This window comes from Protopterus annectens, chromosome 2.part2 (assembly GCF_019279795.1).
Source record: "Protopterus annectens isolate FY-2018-M chromosome 2.part2, PAN1.0, whole genome shotgun sequence".
NCBI lineage: Eukaryota > Metazoa > Chordata > Ceratodontiformes > Protopteridae > Protopterus > Protopterus annectens.
The window spans coordinates 165,426,998-165,446,690 of record NC_056730.1 but is presented as its reverse complement, the minus strand read 5'-3'; the positions used below and the strand labels follow the sequence as shown (position 1 = coordinate 165,446,690).

Sequence of the window (19,693 nt, the reverse complement as noted above, 5' to 3'; positions counted from 1 at the left end):
CTTGAGGGACCCCAGTGTGAATGGGTAAGTAAGGGGAGCAGGTGGACTGCCATCTTACCGACTGCTGTTTATTAGAGAGATAGCTAGAAAACCATTTACTAGTAGAGGCGGCTAGGTTAAGTTCAGATAGTTTAGCAAGACATTTAGAGTGAGAGATGGTATCAAATGCTTTTGAGAGGTCAAGAAAGAGGCAAGAAACAAAGAAGATTTTTGTCTCTGGCTTCGGCAACAGTCTGAGTAAAGGGCAGAAGGGCAGTGGATGTATTATGGTGGGGTCTGAAGCCATGCTGAGTAGAGGTTAGGAGGTTTTTATCTATCCGGTATTTAAGTAGCTGTTTATGAATGCATTTTTCAAGAAGTTTGGATAGTGGAGACAGGACTGCAATAGGTCTGTAGTTGTATGGTTCATTGCTATTGCCTCCTTTGTGTAGTGGAATGGTGAAGAAAGATTTCCATATGTCTGGGATGGTAGATTCTTGAACAGATCGACTGATAAAAGGACAGAAACAGGGTAGGCTAATGAGTGAGTGGCAATTTTAAGAAGGGGGGTTGTCAGAGGGGGAAGCATGGCTTCAATTTAAGCAGAAGGGATTTTATGTAAGAGGTTGCGATAGGCGTTGTGATAGGGTCTAGTGTGAAAGAAGTGCTATTGGAAGACGTGGGAGCGGTATGTGTGATATTTTTGCTCTGACCATTTTCTTTATTTTGAGAATATATTTTATGAAATGGGGGTTAAGAAGAGTAGCAGTTTCAATGGGAGGGGTTGAAGATGGAAGGGTTACCTGGGTCCAGGATATTATTAATAGAGTGCCAGAATTTTTCTGGATTTGAGTTATGCGAGTTGGGCATTAGAATAGAATGGTTTCTTATCCTTGCTAATGTGCTTATTAGCAAGGTTATATAGTTCTTTATATTTTTGGCGAAGGGAAGTGGATTTAGTTTTAGTCCATTGTATCCAGGTGCTGTCTTTTTTTCCATAAGAATGAGGGTGTCATTTGACAGCCAAAGGGTGTGGGCTGATTTGATCTTAACCTTTCTAAGAGCTGCTAGGGAGTCAAAAAAGATGACAAATGAGCCAGTTTACGGAGTTTAGCATGCTGTTAAAGGTTTCACTGTTAAGAGGAGAGGAAGAAAAAAATCAGCTAACTAGAGAAAAAAACAATACAAAACAAAAAATGATGTGTTATCACCAGCTTAGAGTTTAATTGTTTACTGTAACCTATTGCAATACTCTCAGAGTGACTGCTTGTGTAACTTGTTTGTATAATTTGATTTCAATCAATGTGCAAAACTCTTGCTGAGAAAGTACCAACACATACTGCTAGTGCTTGTTGTGGTCTAGTGTATTGCATGTCTACTGACTGCTTACGATCACACTATAATTGGTGTATAGTGTCTATTTTCACTAACTGTTCCCAAGAAGTGCTCGGAATGCCTGACTGCTATATTACCTTATTCTTGTAGTCGCTAAGCTGATATGCTATGAGGATTAACTCTGAAGTGCTGAAACAGCTATCTAGCTTGTTATATGCTATATTGTGATTGTTATAGTGCATTTTATATACAAGCATAGTGCCTTTAACTACAGCTCTAGTGAAGTCCATTGAAACTTCCCTAGCTGTACTGTATCTCTTCTTCCCTGAGCTGCCCTAATTCTTACTCCTAACCTGTATGTGTATGTGCTTTTACTACCTTAAAGTGTTACTTAAAGGGTTGTGCGCACTCGGTCAGGCCAGTACTGGGTTTCACCTCAACCACCCACATCTATACTCCCTCCTTCCCCCCTTACCAGAAATTTTGAACATAAAAACACAGTTAAATCCTAAACCTAACTTGTATTCAGCTAATTTATCCTAGAAAAAGAATAAAAACCTAAACTTACATCCTTTGCTTGGGGATTTAAGCCCCGCTCCGTTCACCCATCCTTTGCATGGGCTCATTACACACCCCACCCTGCCCCTAAATCTCACCTGCTCCCACTACATCTCCATTTATCTTGACCATAGCCACTCCCACAATTTTCACACCAACCATGATAATTCTCTGACTCCATCCCTCCATGTAGCACTCTCCCTTACTCCACCACACATCTAGCCCAACACAACCATCTACTACCGAACTTATTTACTCTTCTTACAGGTTTTCTTCTTGCTCCCTTAACATCATATCACAGCTCCACAATTGACTATCCCAACCAATTTAACAACACCCTCATAGCTTTCTCCTTCTAAAACCCTCTCTACAGCTACTCTTCCCCAGCCACTGGAAACAACATCCCAATAGTCCCACCCAAATACCATCAACCTTTAAGCAAAAAATATCCCTACAATATGACAGGCTCCTAACTATCTACACTAAACTAATACTGGCTTCCCTCTCTAAATTAACCCGCAGTGGTGACATCCATCCTAACCCTGGCCCCACCTCCCCTAACCCCACCACTAACCTCCTTCAAAATACCTTCTCCCCCTCTCTCTAATCACAGCCAGCAAAAAAATCTAATCTCCTCAACTTGTGCCTAAACATTAGAAGTGTTTGTAATAAAACCCAAGAGCTACATGCCACCATAAAAACATACTTCCCCGACATCCTCATCCTGAGAGAAACTTGACTCAAACCCACATCCAAAGTGAGGACCCCCCCCCCCGGCTATGGCATCCTTCGCACAGATAGACTATCAAAGAAAGGTGGTAGCATTGCTCATGTTTAAACATCACCTCAATTATTTATTTATTTCCAGTTTGATAACCGGGGAGGGTCCACTGGGCTCAAGGAGCCCGTTTTCAGTGGAGGCCCGGGGAGAAAAGCTCCATATTACATACACGTAAATCAAACATATGATTATTTAAACAAACATAGAATTAGTATATATACTGAGATATAGCAAATTACAATTGGGAACAAAAATGAATACTCTTCATGACATATGTAGTTGATTAGGGAGCCACTTGCACTGCATATAGTTGAACTGAGGCAGCAGAATAATCTGAACAAAATACTAAAAACTATGAAATTGTAAGTATTCTGTTAGTAGTTGCAAAGACTGAATATTTGAAAGATAGAAGTCTAGGTTTAGTAGTATGTGGAAGAAATAAAGGAGGAAAGAGCAATGTGTACTGATTATAAATTCAAGATTCTGGTGAGAGAACAGAGGGGCGTTGAGCAGTAGAGAGGGAGGAGGTTGTTTAGTAGCAAAAGTGGAGTACACAAATGTCAGAGATGATTATTGTAGCTAGTTAGCAGCATCTCTTAGCATCAACCTTATATGTAGGTATACGGGAATGAGAACATTTCCAGATAGGGAGAGAGCAGAGTTACAAAGCTATGTACAGTATTTACATTACATACATTCAAAGTTTTGATGTTATATTACGTTAGATTGAGAGAGGGGAAGCTGTAGAGGAAAAACAGCAAGGTGTAGAGGTACATGTGGAAGTACATGTATGGGAGACAATTAGCAGAACAGGGACATTAGCAGGATTAGGTAGGGTAGGTAGAGTGCAATTACATCTCCAATTATGGGAGAGGTAGGAATGGAGCTGGGATTTGAAGTGTTCAAAGTTTTTAGAGATTCGTAGCGAGGGTGGGAGAGAGTTCCATTTTTTTTGCTAAGGAAAAGGATAGGAGAAACTAGCCAGCGGGACGTTTTGGTTTGTATACAGAAAGTAGATTTTGTTTGGCAGATCTCAGGGGTCTGTGAGGTGTGTAAGATGGCAAGATATTTGCTAGAGCAGGGCATGCAGTAGGTTTAAAGATTAATTTGTGGGCTGCAGTGAGTTGGAGGTAGTCAAGGTAGTTGGGAAGCTCTACCTCCAGCCAGTTTAGCATTTGGAGAGAGGTACAATGATGGGAGGAGTGGTTAGATTTAGAAGCGAATTTAGAGATTTTATTGTAACAGATTTCTAGTTTTGCAGAGATGGTGGAAGAGAGGTTTGTTAGAAGTTAAGCACCGTACAATAGTGATGGTAGTAAGTAGGTAGTGGCGAGAGTTTGCCTTGTTGAAGGGGAGAGAAAGTAAGAGTTTCTGTATAGCATACCAAGTTTCTGATGAGTTTTCTTAATATTTAGTTGGACATGTGTATCGGACTTCAGGTGTTCATCAATGGTAACCCCAAGAAGTTTAGCAAAAGGAACAACTTCTATAGTGGAGTTGGTATGGCTGATGATATTGAAGGATTGTTTGCTGAGAGACCATCAACAATTCTGCCCCCTGATTGTAAAGGAAGAAATCTTGTATGAAAACCCCAAAATAAATCCAAATAAAACTATAATCATCATCGGCTGCTACTTCCCTCCAGGCCAGAATATTTCTATTCTAGAAAACCTCCTAAATTGGGCCAGTCTTTCTCTTCCCCAAGAAACCATCATTCTCGGTGACTTTAATACAAACGGGCTATCCTGTAATAATGACCACCTGGTCATTCACCTGAATCTACATGGATTTTCCCAACTAATACAATCTCCCACCCATATAAATAAAACCCCCAACAACCATACTATCCTCGACTGGATACTAGCCAACAAAGATCCCCACTCCTACACAACAGGCTGTATACCTGACAGCCTCAGTGACCATACCCCTATTTTCCTTCTAAAACACCATGTAAAAAATGCCAATCCCATTATCCACAGACAAATCCGTAATACAACAAATTTTAATCCCCACTCCTTCAACTCTTCCCTCCACAACTGTAGCTGGACACCACTAAAACACCTCAATCTAGACAAAGCCGTCCAACTTCTTCAATTTCACCTTCCTCAACATCCTAAACACCCATGCTACCCTAGAGTCAAAAATAGAAGTGACCCCTGGCTTCAAAAAACCACCCAGGGACTAATAAAAATTAGGGACAAAACATGGGAACACTGGCACCAAACAAAAACTCCCTCCGCTAGGCAATCCTTCTTTGAATTGCGTAGCAAAATTAAAAAACAAATAAAAACAGATAAAGCTCTTTACTATCAGTCCACCCTAAACTCCTCTCATCACAATCCTAAGCAATTCTGGTCCACAATAAACTTCATACTCCACTCAGGCAAACTAAGCAGCCCCCCATCTACTGTCCCCTCCTCCTCTGGCAGGATAGCTGACACTTTCAGCAAACACTTCAATGAAACCATTCTGTCACTATCCAAACAACAACACTCCTCTTCCACTACTCCTTCACACAACCTCAACGCCCCAGCCCCCTCCACCTTCTCCACAGTACCCAACAACTACATAAAAAAATGTCTGACAAAACTAAGCCCACAAAACTTGCAGTTGACAACCTTCCCTCAGAATACCTAAAAACAGTAGTCGGCACCCTAGCCTATCCAATTTCCATATTAACTGCTCCATATCAGAAAGCTATGTGCCTACCCTGTGGAAAATTTCGCACATTATTCCCCTACACAAAGGTGGCTCCTCCATGATCTTTCCAACTACTGCCCCATTGCCAGCCTTTCCTCACACTCCAAGATTCTTGACAACTGTATTAATTCTCAGGTAATAAGCTATCTACTAGCTAATAATCTCCTCCCAAAAAACAACATGGCTTCAGGCCATATCACAGCACCACCACCGCCTTGCTCTCCTTCACCGACACAATCCTACAGCATAAAAAACAATGGCCTATTCTCCTCAGCTATATTTCTGGACTTATCAAAGGCTTTTGATATGGTATCACACAATATACTTCTCTCTGTTCTCACTAAGCTCTCCTTTTCCCTCTCTGCCACCAACTGGTTCCATAGCTATCTCTCTGGCCAAAAGCAATCAGTGGTTTGGCAAGACCAGCTATCCCCTCGTCTCTCTGTCTCTCTCGGGGCTCCCCAAGGCTCCATCCTTGGCCCCCTACTATTCTCCCTTTTCACCAACAACCTTCAGACCTCCACAACACATGCCACTCTCATACAATATGCAGATGACTCCACCCTCATCTGCTCTGCCCCCCCACTTTACCAGAACTCCAAAAGATCACACAAGACTTATTCACATCTGTAGAAAGCTGGCTTTCCAATGCCCAACTTTTACTCAATCCAAGCAAAACAAAACTCCTTATCTTTCAACCCTCCAAATCTAAACAATCTTCCACCCCCTTCAATATTCATGCCAAAAACAATGCCATCATCTCCCCATCAGAGCCCACAAACTTCTAGGTGTGGAAACAGACAACAATCTCAAATTCGACCTCCACATATCTCTTACCATAAAAAAGTTTACAAAAAACTCAGGGCACTATACAGAAACAAACAATACCTAACCAAGACAGCCAGAACTGCTATTACCAACTCCCAGCTAATCTCCACCTTACACTGTGCCTCTCCCATACTCACCAACCTCAGACAGACTGACCTAAACAAACTTGAAACCTGCTACAATAAATCTGTAAAATTTGCAAAAGGCGCATCCTATCGTAGCCACCACTGTAACCCACTTAGGGAAATTGAATGGCTTGAACTCCCTCAACGTTTTCACCTGAATCAACTCTCATTTGCCCACAAACTAGTAAACCACCCCCATAAGATCCTATCTCTTCAAAACCTACTCTAACCCTACTCCTCTTCTAGACCCCTTCGATCCAACAGAAAAAAAAACTACTTCTTACCATTAAACCCAAAAACTCAGCAGGAGAAGCCCTATTCAACTATGCCATTTCTAAGCTATGGAACAACCTCCCCCCGTCAATAACCAAATTGCCATCCAGCAGTCTATTCAAAACCACTCTGATGTCTGACCTAAAAATGCATTGGCTCTGCCCTTGCTCCAACCCTGACTAACACAACCTCTAGCCACTCAGTACACCATTATTTCCTTATATATTGCAATATCAGCACAATTCTTAGGTATTGTTTATATGTCACCTCAGTTTGTAAAAACAATCTTGTACTCAAAACCCATTGTATGTTTTGTTTCTTACTACTGATCTAGGTACTCTGCATGTCATGCTGTTTACTGTAAAAACATTTGCTATTTCATTTTTACTATTGTTAAGATTTACTATTTGTACTTGTGGAGCTTTTCTCCCCGGGCCTCCAGTGAGAACGGACCTGTGTCCATTTGGAATTTCCCAGTAAACAAATGTAAATAAATAAAAATAAATAAATAAATGTCTACCAGTAAAACAGTTTTCCATTTGCAAATTTAAAGAAGCAGAAGCCATGGTTCAAAGGGTGTCCGAGTCAGTTTTTCCAAACAAAATTCAAATCCCAAAGAGGAGGAGGAACAGGTTAGAGGAGAGAAAGGCAGACATGCAGAAATGGTTGATAAGTGGGCTTTAAGCAAAGAATAAGTCAATTCAGCCTTGAGCAGCTCACAAAAATAAGACAGAACTAGGGGAATATCCACTGAAAATGGATCTAGCTGCTTGTTAAGACACCAGATGAAGAACCTCTTCCATTTGGCCAAATATGACCTCCTGGTATTGGATTTCCTTGCCTCCTGCAGGATTACAAGCTCATCCTCAGAGAAAGGGTGTCTGAAAGTAATCAGAAGCCTATCAACCACAGTGTCAGATTCAGTGTTGCTAAATGTGGGTGAATGAGAGATCACTTGTCTTGTGTCAGAAGATCCACCTTGTGAGGTAACTTGGCGATGACTGCCCTTGGCTAACTGCAGAGGAGGGGAACTAATGCTGTTTTGGCCAAAAGGGGGTCACCAGCAAGATTTTTCGGTTGTCTTGCTGAATCTTCAGCAGGACTTTCTGAATAAGTGGCAAGGGGAGAATGTGTAGAGAAACATCAGCTTCTGTGAGAAAGAAAGGGTGTCCACCTACCAGTATGGGACTCTGCCACAAAATTTTGGAAGTTGTCTGTTTAAGATCTATTTGAAGCATACGCCACTGGTGGAGAATGTCTAGAAACACATCCCTGTTGGATCATCCACTCATGGGCTTGTATTATGGACCTGCTGAGTGTGTCTACTAGAGTAAACCACTGTCAATGTTCGAGAAGGAAGGCTAATACTCAGCAATGTAAAATAAGCCCGAATAAAGAAATCCCATTTGACCTATCTCACATCTCCAAGTAGCTGTACACAGATTTGCACAGTGAAGAAGCAAGATTTAGTTCAGTCTTAAACTGTAGTACATTTTCACAGTGGTAAATGCAATTATATACATCCTGGATACATTTTCTTTCACATATTACAATTTACCGAAAAGGAAAGTAGCTTCTTTAACTTTTAAATAGCATATAATATATATATATTTTTAATTTGATGAGGCTTTTTTGACTTTTCATGCATATATTTCTCGGATTCCACTTTTCTTCACAGCACATGTCTGCCAGTAAATGAAAATATGTTTCACCTGATATGTGTGCGTGTAAGAGAGCTATCCCAGGTAATCAAGACTTTCAACAAGCTGAGTTTTTTTATGAAGTTCTGCAAATGTATGTATAAACATAAAAACACACATAAAACACACATCTGTTAGTGTGCACACAAGTGAACGTGTGCATATGTATAAACACATATTTGTGCATGTGTATAAATAATCCCACACATACATATTATATTACATATATATTTGCAGATAGATATGTAGATATAGTCAGATACACACACACACACACACACACACACACACACACACACACACACACACACACACACACACACAAACTTTTCAGCAAGCAATTTCTCATTATAAAAGGAAATTCATCCCTGGTTTGGCACCTATGACTTTAATGGACACAGGCAGCCTGTATATGGTTCAAGTTCCCAAGCCACTGCTTACACTTATCAATGGTACAACTTGCCAGAGATTTTTGATGCATGGCTAGACTTAGAAAGGCCCTAGTGGTCATTGGCCTATTACACAACTATGAACCTATAAACAAAAGAATCACTGCCCGTGGGAAGAAGACTGTCTCTAAAGTATTTTATTATAGAAAGTGGTTTGATACCTGCATTTCCCAGCTAGACATTGAGCAGGGTAAAGGGGGTGGCTACCCAAGACGCAAGCTGTTAGAAGTGTGATCCACCGTTTAGAAGGGACACAAGTACACTACTCGCTTTCATTAAATTAGTCAGGTGATATCATGGTCCTCAATTCTGAACTGGGGGAGCCAGACTTGGGAAAAGCCCAGGCCACCAGAAAACATAGCTATGTTTGCACCATTCACAGTGATCTATATTGCAAAGTAGCTACTGTAAGTGGACATCCATCCACAACCCCTTTTTTATTTCCATTTTTTGCACATGGAGTAGGAGCATCACTTTGACAGTGGCAATCACCTACAGCCAAATGTTACACTGTTGACTGGCAAGCCCTGCTGTGGCTTTTCTTCCATTCCACACATGCACAATCACACCTACAGCCAATTTACAGTGTTCAATACTTCTACTGCATATCTTTGGAATGTGGACGGAAACCAGAGCACTGACAGAAAAAAACATGCACACACAGGGAGGACATGCAGACTCTGCACAGAAAGCACCCTGGCTGCAAATTAAACTGGAGAACTTCTTGCTGTGAGGCAACATTACCTGTTGCACCACTGTGATGCCCAGCTATTCTAAGTGGACATCACAACTCAAAAATAACGTCTGCCATTACTTTGAGAAATACAAACATTTTCTAACTAATTTATAAACCAACTAGGTAAAAAAAAGAAATACAACACTTACCTTAAGGTAATTAATAAGCATTCTGTTGTTTTGACTCCTACTGTGGCTCGGACAGCTTCTCAATACACTGAATCCTGAATTACAATCCCAAACCTATTGAAGTGGCAGGGAATGTATTACAATGACATCCAATGCTAGCATCATCATGAATCAGGCAGACACGTATATAGTACAGTGCCAAGCTGCATGAAGAAATTCACATCAGTGGGAGGAGACAACAGGGAAATGTAATTCTATTATACAGTGACATTACTTAAGAAGGTAAGACATTTCTTTCGTTCTTAAGTGACGTCATTGTAAAAATGAAATAAAACACATTTGACTGTGGGTAATGTAGGTTAAGAAGCCCAGTTTTTTTGGTCCCTCAAGCTTCACATACATACATGCACTCACACATGCTCATACACATACACACAATGTGCACATACTCATGCATTCACACAGTCAAGCACTCATGCATGCACAAACATGCACTCACACAGTCAAGCACACGTGTGCTTACACACACACACACACACACACACACACACACACACACACACACACACACACACACAAATTCCTCATTCACAGAGTCAAGAACTCGTGCATGGGTACACTCACAGTCAAGTAGTCATGTGCACACACTCACAAAGTCGAGCACTGATGTGCACATACACACATTCGTAAAGGTGAGCACTGATGCACACACACAAAGTCAAACACTCAAGCACACTCACAAAGTCAAGCGCTCACGTGCACACACATTCACATCAGGTACTCAAGTGCACGCACATTCACAACATCAGGTTCTCAAGTGCACACACATTCACAACATCAAGTACTTAAGCCCACACACATTCACAAAATCAAGCACTCATGCACACACAATCTCACACATTCACATAGTCAAACATGCATGCCCACACACACATTCACACAATGAGGCACTTGTGTACACACATTAACAAAGCCAAGTATTCATGCTCGCATGAATGTGCACATGCACTCCCACATTCACTCAAACACTCATGCAAACACACAGTCACATACATGTACTCACACATTTGCACAAATACTCAAGTGCATGCACATATATGCACACACAGTCAGGCACTAACACATTCACACAGTCAAGCACTCACATGCACAAAAACACACATACACCCACATACCCACACACACCCACATACCCACATACTCATACAGAGACAAGTACTCACCTACACACATGCACACACACGTTCTTAGACTCTCACTCTATAGTCTCTCAATCTACAAGCAAAGCGCACCATTTAAGTAGCCACAATCTCAGTCATGGCTGTTTAACCTAGTACAATGCATTTGCAACCAATCACACATTACACATGTACAAGCTAACACACATACTGCAAGCAAATCATTTAAGAAGGTGTGATCTCAGCTGTGGCTGCTGCTACACTATGCCCAGACACACACACACACACACACACACACACACACACACACACACACACACACACACACACACACACACATCACTTAAGCATCTTTTTACAGTGCTGGTTGTGCCCCCTGTCAGCTTCATCCTTGGGCAGCCTCCCCTCTTCACACTCCCCATTTACTGCTTTGTTTCTTACTACTAGTGTATTTGTATCATCATCAAATGTGATATTCAATTTTCAGTTGAACAATTTATGTACATCTTAGCAATGCAAACTAAACACAAATAAATGGCACAAAAAAACTTTACATTACAAAATCAGTATACCTCATGGATTAAAACATAGATTTTAATTAATTACTGAGGTTTATTATTAAGTCTCTAATGACCACTCATGGGCCAATTCTTTCCACCTCCATCTGTCAGTTTGACTCTAGATGTTGCAGCATCACCTTCAAAATAACATGACATTTATTTCAAATAGTCCATTTCCTGTTACCATTACTATATATTTTACAGTTCTTTTCAGAATGCATTGTGTCATACATTGATAAAAACTAGTGGTTTAACATGAAGAACCACGGTTGCATTAAAAGTTCCACTTACTGTACTTCAGAGTTTCCTGGCACTGCCATATTCTACTGCATATCCTAATCAGGGACACGATGCTCAAGAAAACCACAACTGGCAAGTAATGTAGATCTGTAAGAAAGAAGAAGACAAAGGATTCACTGTCATTGCAATATAAAGTGAAAACTTCCAGGTCAAGTTTGCCTTAATATTATGCACACATGCACGCACACACACAGAGGAGATGTAATTTTCTAGATTTTGTTTGTTTGGCTGCACACCTGAAGGATGACTAAATACAGATGTGTCATGAGTTCAAAATTAGGTCGACAGACATGAGCCTTAAAACTAGCCCTTTGTTGTTAAGTTTTCTGGACATTTCTTTTTGAGACCTATGTTGTCAGTAGATCATCAAGTAACAGGCATAGTTCTATAGAGAAAAAAAAGACTAAAATGTTACAGACCGTGTGATGCCCACTACTGATACCAATATGTGAAGCCCCCCCCCCAGTTATGTGTTGCCCCCATGCTGGGCCACTAATCAAGGGGCCTGGATCCTCACCACAGACACTGGAGAGGGACGTGCACTTGAAATACAAATGGATACACTCGGTATTTCCAGATGCAGACCTGTCTGCATCGAGTACAATTTCCCTTAAGAGCACAGAGGGAACACACTCAGCCCGGGATATGGATGTCTTTATATTGGTCTCCCTCCAGGTCCCCAGTAAGACTCCCACTGATGCAACTATAGGGTTAGGTCCTCAGCCAAGTGTCCCTGCACCAAGTAACTGACATACACACACAGAGATTTAATTTGTGGGTGTGCGCACACACACACACACACACACACACACACACACACACACACACACACACACACACACACACACACACACACAACTGGGAAAGGCAGGCACAGGTTTACTAGCTATGCCTCCTTCTACCCAGACTATAAGGTAGTTATAACTGCCACCAAACACTCCACAATCAGCTACTCTAAGGCCCTTAACAAAGGGTGTCCAATTATACTGTGTAATATTAATATTAAAACAAATGGTAGTAATTCACCATGATGGCTAGGCCTTCTGGAGTGGCTCACACAGTGTCATTAAATAAATTAAGTACTCTTAAAGATTAGATACTTTCTACAAGGATCAGCCACAATAAGAAATTTTAAATATATTTAATAATAATAAATAATAAAAGAGCATTAAAATACTGAATATATATTCACAGCAAACCACAGAGTTCAGATCACAGGAAATATTGAAAAGAACATGGTAAGACTCAGACAAATAAAGAAAAATAATGGGCCAGATTCAATAAAGCCTACACTAAGTGTACACTAACTGTACACTAAGTGACATATGTATTCAATAAAATTCATATCACATGTTCTGTGCTTTCTAGTTACTCAGAAAGATTACATTAAGTGTACATGTAGTCTACACTTTTGTGATAACCTTTATGAATTGCTGTCAATATTTAAAGCTGCAAGAATATCAGTAGGAAAACTAAAATTAGAGGAAGGTGCAAGTTATGTCTGTATTGTCTGCTCAGTCTGAACAATATACACTTAGTGTAGGCATTATTGAATCCTGGTCAATATCCAAACTTAGCTTCACTACATTCCTGATGGAATCTAAAGAGAATTACTGTTACCAAGTTAAGTTACTTACTACCGCAAGGGAAGATGCTGCGGGTGAGAGTCTTTCTACATAGGCTTTCCAAACAGACCCTGACATTTCTCTTTGTAATAGCTAAAATATAACTTCCAATTTCCAAGAGGGATGGCAGAAGGACCTAATCTGGTCACCTGGTTCTCACCATATTCCCAATTGAAGCTGAGACAGGAAGTTAGCACAGACAGACACAATAAACATCCAAATGTTTATGGCAGTTCCTGGGGCCTCCACTCTTTTCACTGAGCTAATGGAAAAAGGCTCTTCCCCAAGCCCAGCATTTTCAGTCCTATTCAGCACTGCGGAGTGCCTGTTAATAGGTTAGCAGCTCATTTACATTTCCCTTATTTTCTTAAAATTAGCCTCTGCTGTGCCAGTATCCTCACATACATTTAATTCAGCTACAATAATATGTGTACATTTCTCTTCATTTCAGCAGGGTGCACTGTTGATACATTTCAACACAAGCAAAGCTCACAAATACATTTTCAGCACAAGCATCTGTACAAAATAAGTTTGATATACAAATGACATACAATTCTAATGCATTTGTAACACAAGCATCTTGTATAAATCAGTTTGATGTTCAAAGGACATATCATTCTTTACAAAACTCCAGCTGGCTATGCTGGCACTTGCCCATATCATCACCCCCCCCGAAGACTCAAGTTAGTTTTTCAAGTGACTCTTGAGAAATGTGGCTTGAGAGAAATAAGCCTGTCTGGGAGTATGTCACCCCCATTCCCTGTCATGAGATCTCATTTGTGTTGGCATTGCTGACACCACCACAGTGTTGTACTGTCATGTCATATGCGTGTAATCCTAAGCTCCACCTTAATAACCTGGCATTTTCCTGGCTGGCTCTACATGGCCATGTTAAGGGATTGTGGTCTGTAACTACAGTGATTTTCCTTCCATACAGATAAGGCTGGAGTTTCTGCAGCCCCCATACTATGGCTAGACATTCCTTTTCTACATCTGCATAACATTCCTCCCTGGGTTGGAGCCTATGGCTGAGCTATACCACTGGGTGTCCTTCTCCCTTTGAGGAAACCTGGTTAAGTACAGCCCACACCCCATGGTTTGAAGCATCCACCTGCACAACAAATTCTTTGCTGTAATCTGGACTGGGTAACACAGGAGACCCTCCCAAAGCTTCTTTAAGCTTCTGAAATGCCTGCTCACATGCTGGGGTCCACACTACCTTATCTGGCCTGTATTTCCTTGTCAGGTCTGTGAGGGGAGCAGCTACGATACTATAACTGGGGACAAACTTTCTATAGTACCCCGCTGTCCCTAAGAATGCCCTCACCTATTTTTTAGTAACAGGGGCAGGCCGTGCCTGAATGGCTTCCACTTTGGCAGGTTCTGGCCTGATCTTACCACTCCCCATTCTATGTCTCAAGAAAGAGACCTCTGCCATACCAATCTGACACTTACTGGGCTTAATGGTCAACCCTGTCCTCTGCAGTCCATCCAGCACCTTAATGACATGCTGAAGGTGCCCTTGCCAGGAATGGCTGTAAATGGCAATATCATCTGGGTAAGCAAGTGCATAATCTCCTTCTCCTGCTATGATACGATATACCAGCCTCTGGAAAGTCACGGTCATATTTTCCATACCAAACGGCATAGTCATAAACTCAAACAAGCAGAAAGTAGTCACAAAAGCTGATGTCTCTAGTTTTGCGAGTCAAGGGCACCTGCCAGTAGCGCTTGGTAACATCAATAGTGGTCAGGTACTTAGCCTCACCCAGCTGCTCTATGGCTTCATCTATCCTGGGCATGGGGTAAGCATCTGACTCTGTGTGACTATTTAGTTTAATGTAGTCCACACATAACCCGTTACTGCTATCCTTCTTTGGTACCAGCACCACTGGGGAGGCCCAGGGACTACTGGGCACATGGATTACTCCCAGTCCAACATCTCCTGTATCTCCTCCATCTCCTCCCTCAGAGTCTGCCTGACTTGCTTAGGCAACCTGTAAGGGATCTGCTTTACAGGTCTTTGGGGTCCTGTATCCACATGGTGCTGCACCAGGTGGGTGTACCCTGGTTTTCCAGTGAACATGTTCCCAAACTCCTGTAACACTGCTTGGATTTCATCTATAGCTGGGACATTGCTACACCTTCCACTGAGGAGTCAGTCCGAGCCTCATTGAGGAGATCAGTCACCAGATCCCCCTCAGATTCCTCCTGCCATTCACTGCAAATACTGAACACAATCTCTATCGTGGTAAGGCTTCATCATATTAACATGGTACAATCTGTGCCCCTGCCTCCTGCCCAGGAGTTCTACCATGTATTTAACATAACTGACCTTCCTTCCCACCTTAAGGGGTCACTCCCAAGCTGCCTGTAGTGTATTGTGTCTGACAGGAATGAGAACCATCACCTGCTGCCCCACAGCATACTCTCTGGCTTGAGCATTCCTGTCATACCAGACCTTTTTCTGCTGTTGGGCTCCTGACAGATTGTCATGGGCCAAGCCCATCATCTCCCTAAGCCCTGTCCTGAGGTTTAGGACATATGCCACAACAGACTACCTGTGGGATTCACACTCACCCTCCCACTCATCATGAATCAAATCAACACCCCCCTCGCCCAATGTCCATTCAGCAACTCAAAGGGTGAAAAACTTGTGGATTCCTAGGGCATCTCTCTGTAAGCAAACAATAGACAGGGCAAATATTTGTCCCACTTCCTCTTAAACTGGTCTGCAAATGCCTGTATCATGGTCTTTAGCTCAGTTTAACCTATCCGCAAGACCATTAGTCTGGAGGTTGGTAAGGGGTTGTCTTTAGGTGCTTTACCTCACACTGCTCCCACAAACAAGCCAGCAAAGTCTGACATGAAAATGGCAGGTCTGTCAGTCAGTATTTCATTTGGGAAACCTAGCCTGCTGGAAATCTCTAACAAAGCATTTGCCACCTTCTCTACCTCAATGGAGGACAGAGCCACCACCTCAGGGTATCTAGTAGCATGATATACTACCACTAGGATATTCTTTTTCCCTGTGGAACTTGGGGTAGTCAGAGGCCCCACAATATTCATAGCTACCCTCTGGAATGGCTCCTCTATCACAGGCAAAGGAATCAAAGGAGCTCTGATCTTGTCCCCTGTCTTGTTTACTTTTTGGCACTGCTCACAGGTCCCGTCCCCTGCCTTGCCTAATTTTTAGCACTGCTCACAGGTCCCATCCTTCTCCTGATAGTTTTCTCTTGCATCTTTATAAGTTCTAGTTTCTTTTGCTCTCCCTAACTTCCCATACTTACATAGCCTATACATACTATCCCCCAACTCTGCCTCCAATTTCTAGACACAACTAATCTAATTCTTTACTGACAAATACTGTATAATGTACTACTTGCTGACAATTTAATTTAATGTTAAACCACATGATAACTAATAGATGTAATTTTTTTTGTAATATTGTATAAAATATTTGTCTATCTTTTCTGGACACATATAATAATATATTTTTAAGTTATTACTGTATAGCTATGCTCTGCCTGTATTTGTACTACTGGAACTTTTCTCCTCGGGCCTTCACTGAAAATGAGTTTCTGACCCAGTCGGACTTTCACAGTCACCAAATGTCAATAATAAATAAATATATAAATAAATAATATTTCCTCAATAAATCAAGTTTCTTCTTACATTTTTTATTATTCAGTATTCCCCAGTCCATCCTTTCATCCCTTACATTCTTCATCCAGTACTACCCAGATCTCCATATACAATGAATACTCAGCTAGCATCTACCTTTCATGCACTTTTTTACATCTTCCACACTGCATTACTGCCCTCACTACTGCCCTCACTACTTTAACATCTTTTCTAATCTTACCTGTTGGTTTCAAGTGGACATTCAAATCCTTTACTTACATAACATAATTATAACTGCATACTGTTTAATCTCTTCAATGCCCTCCTTTTCTGACACTCATATAGATACACATTACAATTAATAGTATCATCTTAGTTCTCTTTCTGACATCACACACCATTAATCGCCCAGCTGCTACTACCACTACATCTAATACTTTAATCGGTTTTCCTTTTTTAAGGATTTCTATCTCAGGACACACATCTTGTCCAAAGGACTAAACCATTTCCTTATCCTATAACCTTCCAATTTTCCTTTTTAACTTTCTCCAAAAATCTAGTACTTAATTATTTTTTCAATGTCTTATAGACTCTCAAGGAGAGACCTACGCCTTGCTTTCCATGCCATTAGGGACCCAGTTGTCCTGGATCTCTTATAGCTCCACAAATCAGATAATCTCACAAATATCAGAAAGATGGATCTAAATCTTTATCAGCAAATGAATAAAAAATGGTGGAGAGATAGGTTCATTATGTAGCACCTTCCCCACCTCTGGAACAAAATCCCACTGCAATACATTATATTTCTTCACAAAGGAACTGGATGAATGAATGAATGAATGAATGAATGGGTATTCACAAATTCACCCTGGCCTGACTGGCCTAGTCATTTTCAAAAAAGGTACAGTCGAAGGGTGGGAACTGGGAAGGCTTAAATGGTCACAAGATATGACTTCTGTGTATTTCCTATGATCGTATAATCAAAACCTGCTTTGGGTTATTTATTATTCTGTAAACTATAGTGGTTAAGTTCTGCTGCTGTTTACTACATCTAAACAAGAACCGATGTAGGTTTCTGTGTAACCTTGAAAAATGCATTGCGGTACTTAACACCTGCAGTACAGATAGTACTGCCCTCTTTTTCCATATTTTCCAGGTAATTCTTGACTGATAGGCTGAATAAGGCAGACACACTGAAGGAAGGATTTGTAAAAGTGGCCTTGCTGTCTTCAGCATTGAGCCTTGCAACAGAAGATAATGTTGACATCTAGTACTGTGACTATGCTTAAACTGTTCATCCAACAACTCATCCAGTGTATGTCTCATTTGATCAGCCAGCTTTCTTTGGAAGTTATCAAATGTGGAAAATAGTTTACTGTTCTCAATGAAAACATGAAAGATGGATGTATAAACATGCTTCCAAACTTGTCCGTGGCCCTTGATTCCTTTGCAAGGGGATGGGCATCAGGACTGTGTGGTATAGGAGCCACTTAAGGGCAGCCACAGCAGCAACGGAGTCTGGCAGGTCCAGTCTTTAGGAGGTTGGAGAATCTTGACAAGTCTCCTTGGGACAGATAACACAACATCAGGCTTTTCTCACGCAGGTTTATGACCAGACATATTACATTATCAATATTAGAGGCCACCCAGGAAAAAGAGTGAGGATCTTTAATGTCTCTTTCTGGATCCCATGTGGAGAGGTTGTGGAGTCTGAGAGTGACACTCTTGTCTTATCAGGTTGAGAACATCCACAAACTTGGGGTCCAAGAAATGATGAGGAATCAACAACCTCTTTTTCCTCCACATCTGTGGTACAATGGGCCTGTCAGACTGGCCCAGAGGTGAATCCCCTTGAAGTTAGTCACCTCGTCTGATGGCTGGGCCAGATGCATGACAAAATAAGAACTGCAGGGAGATGTTCCAGGATGCCAGTGCAGGTCTAAAGCCTGCTAGTCACCTCCCTCCAAAACATCTAGTGAACCTCCCACTAAGTTACCTACAGGTCCCCTCTGCATCACCCTCAGAAGAAGAGACCTCACTCTGTCTTGACAGGTGGCAAGGAAAGTCACTAGCGACCCTCCAGGTTACCTTTATTACCCCATAGAAAGGCATGGCTGGGAATCACTGTGAATCAGTGGTCAGTGTCAAGGTGGTTGCAGGGCAGTGTGGCTATCTCCTCATTTCAGGCTGTCCTACAGTTAATACCACAGAAAGAAAAAGGAGAGGAATTAGGCCCTAAAAATTCAGTATACAAAAGTGATATAAATAAGTGGCATAGCTCACACCCTCCAGCAATATCTACATCTTGTGCTCTTATAGCGGGTAGATTCTGAGGACAAACAAGCTTGATAAGACCTTCAGGGAAATGGGTGAGGCAGAATCTGCTTACCAATAAAAATGCAAGGTTTTAGACATGATCCACAATGCCCAAACAAATCAGAGGTACTGTCATGGACAGAATGATCCTGAGAGGAGGGCCAGTATTTCAGATGACCCTCATAGACACAGTGGAATTTTTCTTGTCTGGGAATGGTTACTGTATGCTCATTCCCATAGAAGAAATACATTACAAACAGCTTTAGAAAAATTAATGGAGAATTTTTTCAGGCAAATGGTTGCTTTTGCTGTGGTACTGAGGGCATTATTTATGCCCTCAGTTGTCCCTGTAAGAAGTTCTACATAAGGGAGAGTAAAAGACCCTTTAAGGTTAGACTGTTGGAACACATAAGGGACATAGCTAGAAATAAAAAAGAAAGCTCAATAGTGGACCATTTTAAATCAGGTACATAGGGGTATAAGTGATGGTTTGAGAGG

General features: G+C 41.4%; 1 protein-coding gene across 1 annotated transcript in view; it reads right to left on the bottom strand.

Annotated features, from left to right (window-relative positions):
• LOC122795580 overlaps positions 1–19,693 on the bottom strand; it is a 207,205-nt gene that overhangs the window by 59,509 nt on the left and 128,003 nt on the right. Inside the window, exon 6 of the mRNA XM_044063828.1 lies at positions 11,622–11,717. Within this exon, the coding sequence (XP_043919763.1) occupies positions 11,622–11,717 (96 nt within the window). The remainder of the gene's footprint in view (positions 1–11,621; positions 11,718–19,693) is intronic.